Source organism: Orbicella franksi, chromosome 9 (genome assembly GCF_964199315.1).
Source record: "Orbicella franksi chromosome 9, jaOrbFran1.1, whole genome shotgun sequence".
NCBI lineage: Eukaryota > Metazoa > Cnidaria > Anthozoa > Scleractinia > Merulinidae > Orbicella > Orbicella franksi.
In genome coordinates, this window is record NC_138153.1 from 9,639,303 (window position 1) to 9,654,744 (window position 15,442).

At 39.0% G+C, this 15,442-nt stretch overlaps 1 protein-coding gene and 1 pseudogene across 2 annotated transcripts in view; one reads left to right on the forward strand and one right to left on the reverse strand.

Annotated features, from left to right (window-relative positions):
* Window positions 1-15,442, forward strand: part of LOC145498415 (uncharacterized) — a 229,661-nt pseudogene that overhangs the window by 83,114 nt on the left and 131,105 nt on the right. The gene's annotated exons all lie outside the window — the stretch shown is intronic.
* LOC145498365 (uncharacterized) lies at window positions 35-15,426 on the reverse strand. The gene is made up of 10 exons (XM_081478290.1): window positions 15,317-15,426; window positions 12,031-12,437; window positions 9,935-10,005; window positions 9,470-9,532; window positions 7,825-7,952; window positions 6,963-7,059; window positions 5,847-5,999; window positions 4,682-4,860; window positions 2,695-2,860; window positions 35-2,090 (listed from the first exon to the last, which is right to left on the reverse strand). Exons 1-10 carry the CDS (start codon window positions 15,397-15,399, stop codon window positions 1,905-1,907), a joined length of 1,533 nt encoding a protein of 510 aa, XP_081334416.1. The 5' UTR covers window positions 15,400-15,426; the 3' UTR covers window positions 35-1,904.

Below are 15,442 nucleotides of genomic sequence, written 5' to 3' on the forward strand. Positions count from 1 at the left end.
TCGACTAACCCTCATCAATACGAACTATGCGAGAAACAAATAATTATCATGATATTGTATTTCTAAAGGACATCATAAATATCTAGTATCTGTAAAATACATGATCATTTTGAAACTAAAAGAAAACTTGATCCTTGATCTCGTTTATTTAAATTGTCATGTGTTAAAATAAAGGAACGCTGAAGTAACAGGTATATCAAAGATGTTAACTTTTTTTTATTATATTTAAGTCAACACACGTTGAAACTAAAAGAGTAAAACGAAAACTCAATTTGATCTTTATCTTTTGGATTTGATGGTTTTTAAGCTACAAAGATGCGTGATTGAAATGAGTTTATAATCAACGTTATGGGGCAGTATAGGTAGCCTGTAGTATTACTGGCGTATTATTGGCGCGCGAGTGCACATTTTCTTTTTAGGCCGCCATCTTGAATTTGGTAACTGTGGAAGGTTGGAGCGAGGAAAAATTGCCGAGGGAAGAGGCGCGAGGTGGAAAAATGGGCGAGGGAGGAGGGAGGGAAAACTGCCCCCAAACCCCCCCCCCCCCCCCCCCACCACTGCACTCTGCACCAACCCTCTACCGATCAAGCATCCTATGTTATAGGCGACTCTTTATTATATGGAATTGAAACTTCCGTAAGACATAAAATACCAAACAAATCAAACACACAATCAAATGGACTACCCCCAACACGAGAGCACTACAGTTTGATAGAGATCTATTATTGACGTATGTCCATCTATCAATTGATAATTGTGTAAAATTCGATCTAAATTTTCAATATTTCACATCTAGTATCCCACCCGACCCCATTCGTTTCTTATATTTCATAAATACCTTTAAAATCATCAAAAATTCTTACAACGTCTACTGGATCTTCAACAAAGCTATGGAAGCATATTTAGAGCGTATGCATAACAGCACACAAATAACGCGAAATACTGCACTGCTAAAACTGAGCTAAAACTGCATTCAGGTACAACACACAACTCCTTACACCCACCCCCTCAAAAGAGCGAAGCACTTCCTTTTTGTCATTTTTTTTCTTCCCTTCCATTTTGCACCCTTGTCTAAGCCGTTTTATATAATGTTTTAAACGACAATATCAAATGGATACAACGAACGTTCCGTCTCAGAGCGAGTTGACCACAGTGCGTCAAAAACCCAGAATTACTCCACTTGTCATGTTATAGTGATCTCTTTTTAATCACTGCCTTGATAAAAACTATTTGCTGTTTCACTTCCCATAACCAACTTGTGCTGGAGCAAAATAGAATCACTACAAAATCCACTCACGCTTGTTCGATGTTTAGCATTTCTGTGCGCCATCTACTTCTCGAAAATATATTAAACATCTTTGTTTTATAATATAATACTTTCTGTCCGGTAATATTTAGGGTAGCTACTACACCATCAACAGACGTACATTGCTCAAGGGCGTTATTCTCTGGCTTGATTTTAGGAGCATTCATAATCTCCAGGAATCATTCTTCATCTTGGACAAAGCTGGGTTTTCACTTTCATGGGGTATAAAGCCGAGCGTAATTACCATTCTTTAACCCGAGTTACATCAGGAGAGTGGCTTACATTACGCAAGGGAGGTTTTACGTTTGGGATGGAGAGACCTCGGTCCATTTCAGGGGTAGGTTGAGGTCATATTATCAGACGTTCGGAATATGTTCAAGACAACGTTTGGGTCATCTTGAAAATGACTCTTGGATAACTATGTTCTTCATCGCACCACTTTATCTCATCAAGTAAAACTTTAGCCCTTCGAGGTTGGGAAAATGACGTCACGATCCGTCGAGCGAGCAAACATGTTGGGGCGAAGATTCGGTGGCTTTTCCAACGGTTCTAACTATAGTCGAATAATTATCGTTCACTGTTCCACTGAAACAATCCGCTACACGTTGTACAGAAGATTCGGTTTCTTGTCAAATGGTTGCACCCAGTGAAAGTACTCTAACCAGTTCTTAACGCAACCCCTGTCGAACGGGTTCAGAAAGATCCCAGATGGTCCTCTGAGGTACGCGTATCGCTTCTTGTTTATTCTTTCGTTAGTAGTAAGGTTGATTGAAATTTGATTGAGCTATTTAGAACAAATGAAAAAGTACAAAGTAATTAAAATACAACAAGGCTGAGCGTCGCACAAAAAAGTGCAATCTTAGCTAAGGAACCTTTTTTTATCTCCAGAAGTGATACTCCACTACTGGTTCGTTCCCAGTCACGCTTCGTCACGCTTTCGGAAGAGCGTTGTGACAGACTGATTAACTGATATCTTCTTTTTACCTCGTTATAACAAATTCAAATAAGCGGTGGTAAGAATAAAACAGCTGATCATCAAAAACGTCGTCGATTGAGAAGAGGACACGAAAACGACAAATAGCTACATAGTGAAATTTTATATAGCGTAATAATTTTAGCTTGCGAGGCAAACACAAACACAAGTGTTAGCGTGAACTGAAGTATCGAATGCAACTGAAAGGTACCCTCAACGAGCAGAATCAGCTTTTCTGATTATTCTCCTTGTTTTGCCTCTGTGTGTGCTTTACCCTGATTTCACGATTTTATTCACTGCGAACACACACGTACGGATAAACGCAAACAAGAGTGGGAGAGAAATCAAGACGGATGTGAAGTAGGGCGCTAAGGATTTCACATTTCACGTTAGATAACAACGACTTTATACTTACTATAAAGATGAAGAGCGCTCCCATGAGAATGGACACCGCAATAAACTGTAGCAGTCCAAGAAGGAACAACCAGCTAAACCCAAACAAGTACAACATGGTGATAGCAAAGTACACCGTGATGAAACTACACAACGCCACACACGATACAAATATGGAGAAAGGGCCCCTGAAAAAAAAAAGAAAGAAAGAAATTGCAGGCTGGTAAAGTGATTTGCTGGTGATTTCAAATAAAAATAGAGCGCTTAAAATTTATATTCTTAAAGGAGCTCAGTTACAGACGGTATTTTTAGCTATTTTGGCCACATAAAAGCTTACCTGTAAACTGAAGGAACTCTGAAAATAATAGTTCTACTAAGATAGAAAAAACACTAAAGAGATAATAATACACCATAAAGGAAAAACGATCGTTAAGGATGGAGAAGATTAACACGGATTGCAAACGACGAACTTGAAAAATTTAGGCTCAACTTTTCAAGATGCCCAAACCGTGACGTAGCTTCTTTAACCCTCTAATAACGGTTGCAAAACGTAAACCAACCTTAACGCAAAGCTTCACGAAGTGAAAATGAAAGGACAAACTGACCAGTTCCCACTTGGCTTGATAGTTCAGTTGGTAGAAGTCAAGGTAGGTTAGATTACAAGCTAGCCGCTGCTCGGGAAAGAGCTCGCGCTCCTCCCCCGAAGTCGGAGAGAAAACGTAAATCGGACTCGAGAAATCGGTGGAAACTGAGCCCAAGGTCCAGGGTTCCAATCCCGTTCTAGCCTGACTTTTTTCCAGGATTTATTTTCGCAGCTGCCTAAGTTCCGTGTATACTGTGATGGTCTTTCGTAAATAATTGTTCAAAGATCTGACATTTCATATATTATTTTGCCTAAAGTGTAGTGTGATAAGCCTCTTCTTCCATAAAGCGTCGCCATCCTAAGTAACAAGAGAGGCGCTGCCTTGTATACGATTATTTAGAGAACTTTACATCACAACGCTGAACACAAGCATAACAAAGAAGTGCGATTACAATTTAAACAAAGTTTTAACGAAACTTAGAAAACAGACATCCTAAAAATCTTCTTTTCTCATTGTGAACAGTATAATTGATGTGGTCGAGTTTCCTGAATATACCGGCTGCTTTTCCTGAATATACCGATTGTTAAAGCAATCACTTCCACAAAAAGTCGTTGTAAAAGGTTGACGGCTACCACGTTTTCCCGCCGAAAAAAGCAAAGTCACCCCCGCGCACTCCGGCGACACTTCACGAGCGACGAGCGAGTTGCCGGATGCCGGTGACCCATTGTTGGCGCCAAATTAAAAGCTTAGAGGGACAAATGTTTGATATTTTTTTTCACTTTTTACAATCTGATATGGTTTTTGGAATTATAAATCCCTTTTCGTGAAAAATCAATTTTCGTCTCCAGTGAGAAAAGTTGCCCGACTTCAATACCTTTCCTGTTAACATACATTGACGCCAGGACAGTAACAGTTTTTCCCGCCAGCTGAATCCTGATTGGTCAATTCAAATTTCAGGCGCGCCAGCCTTATGCAAGGTTGTTATTTAACAATTATTCCATGAAACCGCGTTGGATATGAAGTGATAAATAACCAACGAGCGCGTAGCGCGAGTTGGTTATGATCACTTCATATCCAACAAGGTCGAATGGAATAATTGTTTTAGTATATTCTTAATCGGGTTTTTGCCGCCGATTTTTATTTCAACAATTTTACAGAGCGGAAAATTTTTAAACTTGGCGCACTGTTTTCCATATAAGGTAAAACTCCGACTAATGGCTCATAGTCGGAGTTTTTGAGCCAATCAGAGAGCTAGAAATGCAATAGTCGGAGCTGAGAATATACTAATATATGATAATCTCGTAGTTGTAGTGCCACTCCTTTAAGGTCTTGATCATACATAATACATCAGACAAGATGGCATAACACAAAATACAATATGACAGTGATGTTAAACTTTCAAAGTGCGAAATGACATTTATTTACCTGTTCCGAAGGCCGACGCAGTTGTTAATGTACGGACAGTGATGATCAAAGTGCTTGACACACCGGTTACATATCCTACAATGCTTTGCACGCAGGGGTCGCACCAGTCTACACGTATGACAAAGGTTCTCCAGAGGATTCTGTCCTGTTCTGACCTGCCACTCTTCATAGAATGGAACCTAAAACGAACCAAACACGTCATTGTATAGGAGTCCGTATTCTATAGGAGGCGGCGTGGCCGAGTGTTCAGGTTTAATTTATCCTCCGTACCGCTATCTGGATTTGTTCTCGGTAGCCCCGAGTTCAACTCCTCGACCGCGTTGTGTAAATAGCCAACTGGTCAACCTCCTACCAGTTGAGATTCTTAATAGTTTATGTTTTATTTCCAATATTTATTTATTTATTTACAGTGTCCCCACTTAGCACAACAGTGGTAAATACATTTGACACTTAAATAGAGCTATTTCTTTTTATGTTATTTTGTAGCGTGTGTGCAAATCTAGCCGTCCGCAAAAAAAGAATCTAGGACAAAAGTGGTAATTTGAAGTGCAATACGCCAATAGACCTTTTTAGCCTGGGCGGTTTGTTCCCTCATTTCAGACCATGTGATGATACTCTTGAGAATTCTTGCTTTCAAATTTTCAAGTAATCGCTTGCATGTGAATGAATAGTTTTTAAATGGATAAAAGAGCAATGCTCCAGAGAATATTGCTCCAGAGAATATCACGTGGTCTGTAATGGGAAAACAAACCACCCAAACTGAAGAGGTCTCTACTGAAATTGGGAAGAGAAGCTGAAACATGGATCCATGTAAGATAGTAAGATAGAGGCTAAAATTTGTGGCTTGATACCACTTAGAGTATTAAAATTTAAGGTGACCACCCGGTACCTATTTAATTAGGGCATTAAACAGGGGAAAAACATGGCAGGAACTACATTGTACCCCTTGCCTTAGCATTAGTACCACCAAGGAATGGATTTGAACCATGACCGAAAGAAAATTCTGGTGCCTATAAGGGGTTCCCTTACAAAATCCAATAGATCACCCTGTCACTTTAAACATCGAGAGAGAAAACCGAGTTAAACCGAACACGGCCGTTGAACACTTACTAAACAAACGCTCTTTGCAAGAAAGATGATACACGGAGCTGTCACGTGAACGTACCTGTTTTAGCGCCATGTCATAATCGGGACTATGGCACGGGATAAATCCCGGATCCCTCGAGTTGGCGTAGTACAACGACACCCACAAAATAACATTAAGGGAAATAAACAGGTAGTGAGTCAAAGGCATGTAACTCAACGTATCTGGAAGAACCTGCGAGAAATAAAATATTTCAGCGTTAAAATCAACCGTTTCGCAAGCCTGGGTGACGTATCAGGTGAGGTCTGCGCCAGGCGGCCAGTGGCACATCCAGTCGGAGCTTATCCCGGTTCCTGTAGCATGAAGCGACTACGTCTATTTTCACTCCCCCCCTGGATGGGATGCTAGTCCATCATAGGATTACAAACAGCACTAAATTCGCCAGTACCCATTTTTACACCTGGGTGAAGAGAGGCACTGTGAGAGTAAAGTGTCTTGCCCAAGAACACAACACAATGTCCCCGGCCAGGGCTCGAACCCGGACCGCTCGGTCCAGAGTCCAGCATGCCAACCATTAGGCCACCTCGCCTTGAGCCCGGCGTTCAATTAAGAAACTGACACGGTAATGTGCTTCAGCCTGGATGGGATACTAGTCCATAGCAAGCTATCCTAGTCCCTCCTCAGCTTGCCCTAAAAGTTGGTTTGTACCATTAAAACACCATTAGTTGGATCAGAGAGGCATTCTGAGGGTTGAATCAGAATTGAACCCAGACCGCTTGATCCGGCGCCAAAAATACCAACAGTCAGAGCATAAGTTGTATACTTCATCTTCATAGCTGTCAACGCAAAAATCAACGCCACTTCCGGTTTTCATGGCCTCGAATTCAGTAGGAGTTTCAAGCAAAAATCTGCCCGACTTTTGCAAGTAAACGTTCTGAGACGAGCCGATAAACTAGGAAGATAGCAATTACTCAATCCTTAATGTATACGCAGCGCACAAAGTTTAACTTTTCAATGACGATCTTAACTTTTGGCTCAATAGTGAAGAATTTGAGAAATCTGAGACAGTTTGGAGGGACGATGGCGGGAAGAGCGGGTGCGCAGTACGTTTGACCGCTGTGGATACACCATCACCACAAATGTGGCAACCACAGCGTTAGCTAGATTTGCGCAAAATTCATTATAACAAGTACTTACATAGAAGAAATACACGGGATAGCCCCAAATAAGCAAGTTTCCTAACAAAAATAAGAGTGCTCCTTTAGATCTACCAGGCGGGCCAAATACAACGTCTCTGAAATGAGAAAGGTCAGAAAAGTACGTTACATTTGGGTAACATAGCAAAAACAATATTGAAAGAGATCAAACTGACGTGTGGAGTAATTTAGTGATTTCTGAGGAAAAGGCTGTTGTTTTGCTTGTTTGTTTGTTTGTTTGTTTGTTTATTATTTAACAGTATTATGAGGTAGAGGTATTATTTTTAGTTTTGTCCTTATTAAAATCAATTCATGTTGTATAACAAAAATATTCTACGTAGAGTTAGTATTGTATGCAGTGTTGCTAGTAATAAGAAAAAGTTCTTTTTTTTGTTCCTTTGATAGTTTGATTTGGGGAGTTTGCCGCTTCTATTTTACGTGGCTAGCTTACAAAAGTTTGGTTTGGAGAGTTTGCGCTAACAATAAAATGATCTGTTATGTGTACGAAGGGCAAATGCAATACATACATTACTCTACGATACGTACTGTGCAAAAACATTGGACAGATTGATTTGATTATGCTCCGAGGAAATGGCCATTTGTCACAGTGTGTATTTACACGAAGGCATTTGTCAGGACCCAAGATATTAAGTTAAAGTTGATCATATTCCCAAATCAAAAGAAACGGAGAAAGCTTTATAGTGCAGCAAGAACCAGCAACATGCTAGTGGTTGTACAGTGCGTGTAGCTGTATGCCATGTCCACATCAAAATAAACACAAACATGTGAACATATCTGTAATGAAACAAGTTAGCCAGGCTATACCAACCCCTTCTTTAGAAAAAGTTGTAAAAAGTACACACCTCAAGCGACAGGATACAAATCGATTGAGTTTGCCTTGTAAATAGTACACAATTTCCTTGTAGTCTCGCCCTATGGCCAGTCTTAAAGGAGTCTTGTTATTACTGTCAACAGCATCTAACTCAACATCCTGGAGGAAAAAAATCTTTAAATTAAAAGGACGTACAATCTGTTGAGAAATAAAGAAGCAAAGCATGCTGTTTTTGTTGTGCTGCTGTTCGCAGGTTCTTCATGGCCAGAAATTGTGATATTCACTTCAAAAATGTGTTTGCATATAACAGTCCTTAAGACACGCAAATAAAAATGCACATTCAGCATGCAAAGAAAGTCATGTCCGAAAGCCCAGGAATAGTGGATTTTATCCTTTACGTGCCCAACAGGCAAGAAATCTTGCCCACTGGGCAAGCAAGAATGACTTTCCTGCTTGCACATTATAGTTTATTCGGCCCATTAACCTCACCCCCCTCCTGGGGATTATGGACAAAAGTTAAGAAAAAGTGAAGTGACATTATACAGTAGTTTATGCCATAGTTTATCCAGCTTGCCTGAATGGCAAGCCTGAAAATCTCAAGATTTTCCATGCATTCTGATATTGTCATTCTGTTACGCAGTGGAGTCAAAATCAAATTATAGCAAATGACAAACTTACAGTAGCACTTGACAGGCTTCCTGATGTTTACTTACAGTTAGCTACACTGCATGTTCTTTCAAGTGCTGGTTTGCTAGTTGCAAGAAAAGCTAACTTACATGATTAGATTTGCTTTATTGCCAGAGTAAAACTCCTATAATTACAGATTAAAGATGGCTTAATCTATTTAAATGCAAATGATTGAGAGAATTTAAAAAACTAGTTAAGCCCATTGCACTGCAACAAAACCATGTACAGTCGAAACTCTTCACAACAGCCATCTTGGGGAGAGAGGAAAGAGTTTTCTTTGCGGAGGGGGGAGGGGGTTGCAACATCTCAACTTAACAGAAACAACTTGGTATGGATCAAGTTTGGTGACATTTTACAATAAAAAACAATGGGGTTTTGTATACTCCAGTCGTTGATTTAACTGGCTGTTGTTGAAAAGTTATTTTGGCAGTTGGGACAAGCTTTAGTGGCTGTTGCCACTGTAGAGAGGAGGCCATTGAAGAGAGGTTTAAATAAGGGTGAATGTATGGACCATCTGCCAGGACTAAAAAAAGTGGCCACTGTAGAGAGGTGGCTGTTGGAGAGAGGTGACCGTTATAGAGAGGTGGCCATTAGTGGAGGTTTGAAGGTATCATCAATCAGTAACTATCAAAGCTGCTGCTACTGCAGCTTTCTACAGCCCACAATCTTAAAATTATCCAGGTATGTGACTTGTTTTTACAAACGGGTTAAAACCATTTCAGTCAAAACCTTACCAGACATTTTTTCCAATAGTAGTATATCCTAGAATTTGGACATCAAATCAAGAACTTAATTAATTTTATGTCAAATTTCTTCATTCTCGTTACATGTCTGCTTAAAGATCCTCAATCTTCATTATTTTTCCACACACCTTGCTTACAGGAGGGGGGAAGGCGGAGGGCTCTCTATTCCTCATAGTTAAAAAATAAGATGGTACATACAGTCTTTAAATACAGAGGATGAAGCTGATGCAAATAGTCAATGCCTACCATGTCTACAATGTGTTCAACGGTAACTAGGTCTCCACTGAGGCAGGCCAGATGAAGGGGAGTCTGAAATGACAAGCTTTTCAGTCAATTTCATTTTATAGTAAATTCACTACAAGTACACTTTGTATTCAATTATTGGACCCTGCTAATATGAATGTGGTTAATTTGAACTTCTTTTTTTTATTTTGAACACAGACCCATTTGCCACATTAATTTTGCAAATTATGTGTCTACTCTATTGAGTTTCTACTGAAACATACGAACAGTCATAAAAGTTTGGGAGAATTCAAAAAAGTGAAAGAAACACTTGCATGCAGCTCTTGATCACACAGCATTTCTTGTTCTCCTAAACTTCTACTCATATTTCCAGAACTCAGTGTCTAGAAACAGGAAAAATGTTTTCTATTTTCTATATAATACAATGCATGTGTTGAGAATGAAACAGAGTAGAATGTTACTAGATACCTGACCAAACCTGTCTTTCTGCTTTGGATCAAAACCAGAATACAACAGTAATTGCACCACTTCACTATGACCTGCAAATAGAAATGCATGGTTTCCCAGTTATTATTTGGGCGAGTCAAATTTGTTTGGTAAAGCTTTGGTAAATTGCCAGTAACTGTCAGTGATAACAATTAATATCTTAAGGTCATTCCTCACATTTGCATCGCGCATCCTTACTGCGCATAATTTATGGCATCATTAGCGCGCTCGTGCACGTGCATATTGAAAACATGACGGATTTGCCTTGGTATTGAACTCTGTCAGTTGAAAAATGGCTCTAGCTCTCACCAATGAGCAAGGGCACCCTATTTTTTTTTCCAGTCATTGTAATCAACTAATCATAAGCTTTGCGTGAGAAAAGACTGATCTAATGGAGCTTCCTAATAAAAGATTGTTACTACTACTAATTTCTATTGCTGATATTTGAATAAATAAGAAAAATAGCAGATACACTGTGGTCTTTTCTATTTTGCAGTCGGTAACCACGTCAAGAAATTTTGTTCAAATTTTTTATCAAGGATTTAGCCTTCTGTCTGAATCAAACTTAAAATGTTTATTTGTGTCCGACACAGTGTATTGACTGTAGTTTAATGCGTGTTCTTAAGAGTCTGGGCTCACAAAGATTTTACAATTACTGGGAATGCATTCTTGTAGTAAGCATTAAATAATGCCAAAATGGGGCATTTTCAATACTTCACTGCTCCTTAATGAGCATGGGCACCCCCTTTTTATTTCAAAATTGAAGTTATCATATGACAAATATTCAGTGGACAAAGTCTGAACAAAAATATCTTGTCACTTTTATTTCAGAGGAATTACCTTAAACCAAATCAATCTTTTCCCTGCATTACTTACATGGTAAAGGTAAAGTCTGTGATGGGACATGTGCTCCTATTGGCCATAGTTTATGGTGGTTTCCTTGGTATTTAAAGCAACTAGGAATATTTTTTTCCTATTCCTTCCCTGATGGGATGCTAGTCTAACCCAGGGTTACCGGTAACCCCCAGCATTAAATTACTCATTTGTACACCTGGGTGAAGAGAGGCACTGCAAGAAGTAGGTGTCTTGTCCAAAAACATGACTCAATGAGCCCAACCAGGTGAACCTAGCAGACTTCTAGACCTAGGATACAGTGTCCTAACTAAATTGTATACATGTACATCACCATGCCTCTCTCTTACTCGTATGGTACTAAAGAAATAATGGAAGTCTTAACCCTATCATACTTTTCTGTAATAATTATTATAAAATCTTACACAACTGGTCAATAGTAGGACCTGGACTTCCCCATAAAGTCCATAGGCATTAATATGAGCAATGTTTGCCCAGTGTATAGCAGAAGACCCAGAACAGCTGAGCACTTTGCCCAGTTAACAAGACAAGATAGAGTTTACACTCCACTAAAAGAATTCTCAAGAAAGGTACATGTAGAAAGCAAAAGTTGCAAGTCAGTGTTCTCCTATTTTCTCATTCCCCACAAGTCCTACATGCACGTGTACATGCACTTGCCTTCTTTTTATGCTAATACATTATTCCACTTGTTTTATTATCTCTAATGAAGCTTGGTCTTTCAGCCTCCCAGAGCGCAAACAGTATCCAACACATAGTTCGTTACTATCAAGTAAGAGTCAGCTTCTGACTAATTTCACTGACATTCTGATCCCCTGAGGCCATGATCCTTTTGGTCAGCAACAGAAACCACAACCTTTGGTCGGACCAGATTCTTTGAGCATACACAGAGTACTTGTATTTGTATTCTCAGTCAATCAGATTTGTCAGATTTAAGAGAAGTCTGAGAATCGCAGACTTCTGCTGTTGGACCGGCCCAGATTCAGAGGTTGTGATTCTTCGTGCTGACGAGAAGGACTGCAGCTTCTGGGGATGCGAGTGACTTCACTGGTTGACAAAAAGATTTTCAGCGACTGAAATTTCACTGGGAAGTAAATGACTCAGGGTAACTTTACGGTGCAAAGACCAGAAAAGCCAGCTGTGCTTGTCAATGAACCATCTTAGATTTTTCTCTGCAGCATCCCTGTATTTATATTTATTATTATTACCTTTAAAACATGCCCAGTGTAGAGCTGAGTCCCCTTCATGATCTGTGAGAAATGTCTTTGCTCCCTTGCCTATAAGGTATCCAGCCAACATTGCTTTTCCATATTGTGCGGTAATAATTAAAGGAGTACAACCTTTGTTGTCTGTACAGTTTATAGAGGCTCCATTTTGAATGAGAAGATCCACGCATAAAATATGACCATTAACACATGCCCAGTGGATTGGATAAGGTCCATAATCAGATCGACTTTGTTCATTTATTTCGACCCCACAGTTTATAAAGAACTTTATCACATCGCTGTAACCACCTAAGGCTGCCCAGTGCAAAGGAGTGTGTCCATGACTGTCATAGGTTCTGAGGATTTTCACGCCATGCTGGCCGACAAGTTCCCTGCACATGCTGGTATCTCTATACATGTACAAAGGAAAATATTATATAATAAGGCAAATTATTCTTGCATTTTGTTTGGTTCTAACCTATGACCTATTGGAGGACAGACATATAGATAATGTTATTAATATTTTTTTGTTTCTTTCTTGCATAGATTCCACGTTGCCATACATCTACAGGTTCAGTAATGATCCCAGAAGACATCAAAATGTGGAAAGAACTTCTGTGGCACACTCACATAATGGCTTGTCTGCCAATTTTTTTCTACTTACTGTAACACATTTTGACATCATCTGTGATCTATTATTGAACAGACAGACAGCAACATGGAATCTGCTTGTTAATTATTATATGAGCTTGGTTGCCAAGATTCGATAAACAAACTTATATGTTAGAATCAGGGATAACGTTCCCTATAAATGCAGTATTCATGCATTTTTTATGTAAATACTTCTAAAAATGCTGTGCATCATGAACATTCCAGTACATCCCCAAGAAAAATAGTTCTCTTTGTGAAAAAGATACTGCAGAAGCCAAGAAGACCATTGCATTCAATCCAACAGTTAAAATTTATGGTTAGCTTTTCATCACAGCTTTACACGGTCCTTTTGAATACCACCAGTCCAGGAAAAGTCCTTCATTTTTGGAGACACAACATACATGTAAAGGTGTTTTAAAACAATTTGAAGTAAAAGCTAACGGTAAAAGCAACGTTTCAACTGAACTTCAGTCATTATCAAGCTTAAATGTGAAGATAAAAAAGTTTGCATAAGTATATTAAATATAAAACAAAGAAGTAAAAGTATGTAAAGTATGAAAAATGTAAAAAAGGGTGTTAAGAACAATAAAATGCATGCAAGAAAAACGTAATTAAAAATGATTAAAAACTTTTGCATGTCACATTTGATAAAGATGTACTTGTTTAATTAATTCAGGACCAAGGACAAGGTACACTCATGATGTTGGAAACACCAATGACAATAGAATTGAGAAAAAGATCTACATGTAACAATGCCAGATATTAACACAAGAGATAGTTTGGGTGAATTCAAACAGTTAAGGTCATTCCCCAGTATTGCATTGCGCATCCATACTGCGCATAATTTCACGTGTGATTAGCCCGCGCACATTAAAAAATGGTGACTTTTTCTTTAAAGCTGGACCTCGCCACTGAGGTAAATCGTCATTTTCTCACAAACGAGTATGGTGACCTATCATTTTTTTCTGTTGTTTTCAATTGAGTAATAAATTTCTCTGTGTAAAATAAATATGGGCCAATTCTCAGTGAAGAACAAAAAGCAATCATCGGAAACGTGAATTTAGCAACCAATAGTAACTACAATCATGGTGCTATTATAAGGATTTATATGGGTATAAACAAGGTGCTTTTGCTCCTAAACGAACATGGGGACCCCTCATTTTTATTTCAAAATTTAAGTTCCTATAATATAAAAAATCGATAGGCAAAGTTTCACAAAAATCTCAGTGCAGGTTCTATTTCAGCGGAATGACCTTAAATGAGCCAAGGGCTGCAGACTAGGATTTATTTTAATTAGTTTCTGGTTTTCCCAAACATTTCCAAACATTTCCCACCGCTGCCATGATGTAAAGACAACGAGTGCGTTTAAAAAGTAAAAGGTGACGTTTATTGTTCAGCAAGCAGTATGCAAATGAATACATGTGCCAATGTGGCTAGCAAAAATGTAGAAACTATTTCCTACAATACAAGATACAAACACGAACTACACGTTGGTGAGTTCTTGTGGTTTCGAGGTAAACCACAATAGTTTTGTCACACTCAAGTGTTAGCATCAGGCTTTTTATGTACCAGTCAATTTGAAAGTTCAATATCTCCTTCCAGCCCTGGGTAACTCCTCACACATTTGGCATTTAGAATTTTTGGTTGGCTAAATTTCTATCCCCAGGGTCAAAAATGGTGGTCAAATGTCCCAACTTATCATGATTAACTTTTCATGTGAAAACGTTTTACTTACCTTCAAACACAGTAAAAGCTTCTGAGGGTCTCTTTTTGAGCCACAACATTGCAAAGAGCTGTGGTGTCTCTCTGACTGCTAGCCAGACCTTGACTTCAAGGCAAATGTTTTCCCCTTACTATAAGGTGTCAAATGCCCCACCCCAATAACAACCTCTGACGTCAAATTCCCGCCTCCCAAGGAACAAGAAATTGTGAAATGCCCAGCAAATGCTTGGCAGGGCATGGGGAGAGGGAGGGGAGGAGTTGATGTCTCCTACACAACCAAGAGGGAAATACTACTACTTTTTGTACAAGAAATGCAATGATAAGTAATCAACATCGTTTCAAAGCCTGTGTCACAATCAGAGTGCATGCTGTATGAACAAAATTTTACAATGGTGTACTGCGTCTGTACGTAAGTTAGAGTAGCAGGTGTTTGAAAGTCAAGAAAATTGAATATTTTATACCAGACTTAAGTTATAATTCGTATACTTTTAAAAATTCACTTTAAAACGCAGTTACAATGTCTTGATCTATCATTTCCAAGTATTAGTTATTCAGCATGTAAGATAAGAACGTGATAAACCAACACGTGAGACTGTAAACAAGTGAAGTAAACAGTCGAACCGACAGCTGTACAGTGTTAAGCTCACTTTACAAACACACGCTCTACAGTCCGCCACCCTGTTGTATACGAAGAATGGTTTGGTTCTTAACTAACGCATTTTAACCTGTTTAACTTCACACCTCATTAAAAATATGGACAAATTCTGAGGTCCCAAAGGTGAGCTTATTTTAACTCTACGAGAAAACGCTTATTAGTTTTATGCGAGCATCAAAAAGACATTTTTAAAAGTCAGATTTCTAGGTCATTGTCATAATGACGAACCGTAAGTTCAACAACTGCTTCTCTCACACTTACCCACATTGTACAGCCTCAAAGATATCAATCTCCTTGCATTTATCGTGGTTTATTGCCATCGATTCCTTGTTATCGCCGGCCATCTTGAATTATGGCACGAGGGCCGGGCACGAGGGTGAACTACGA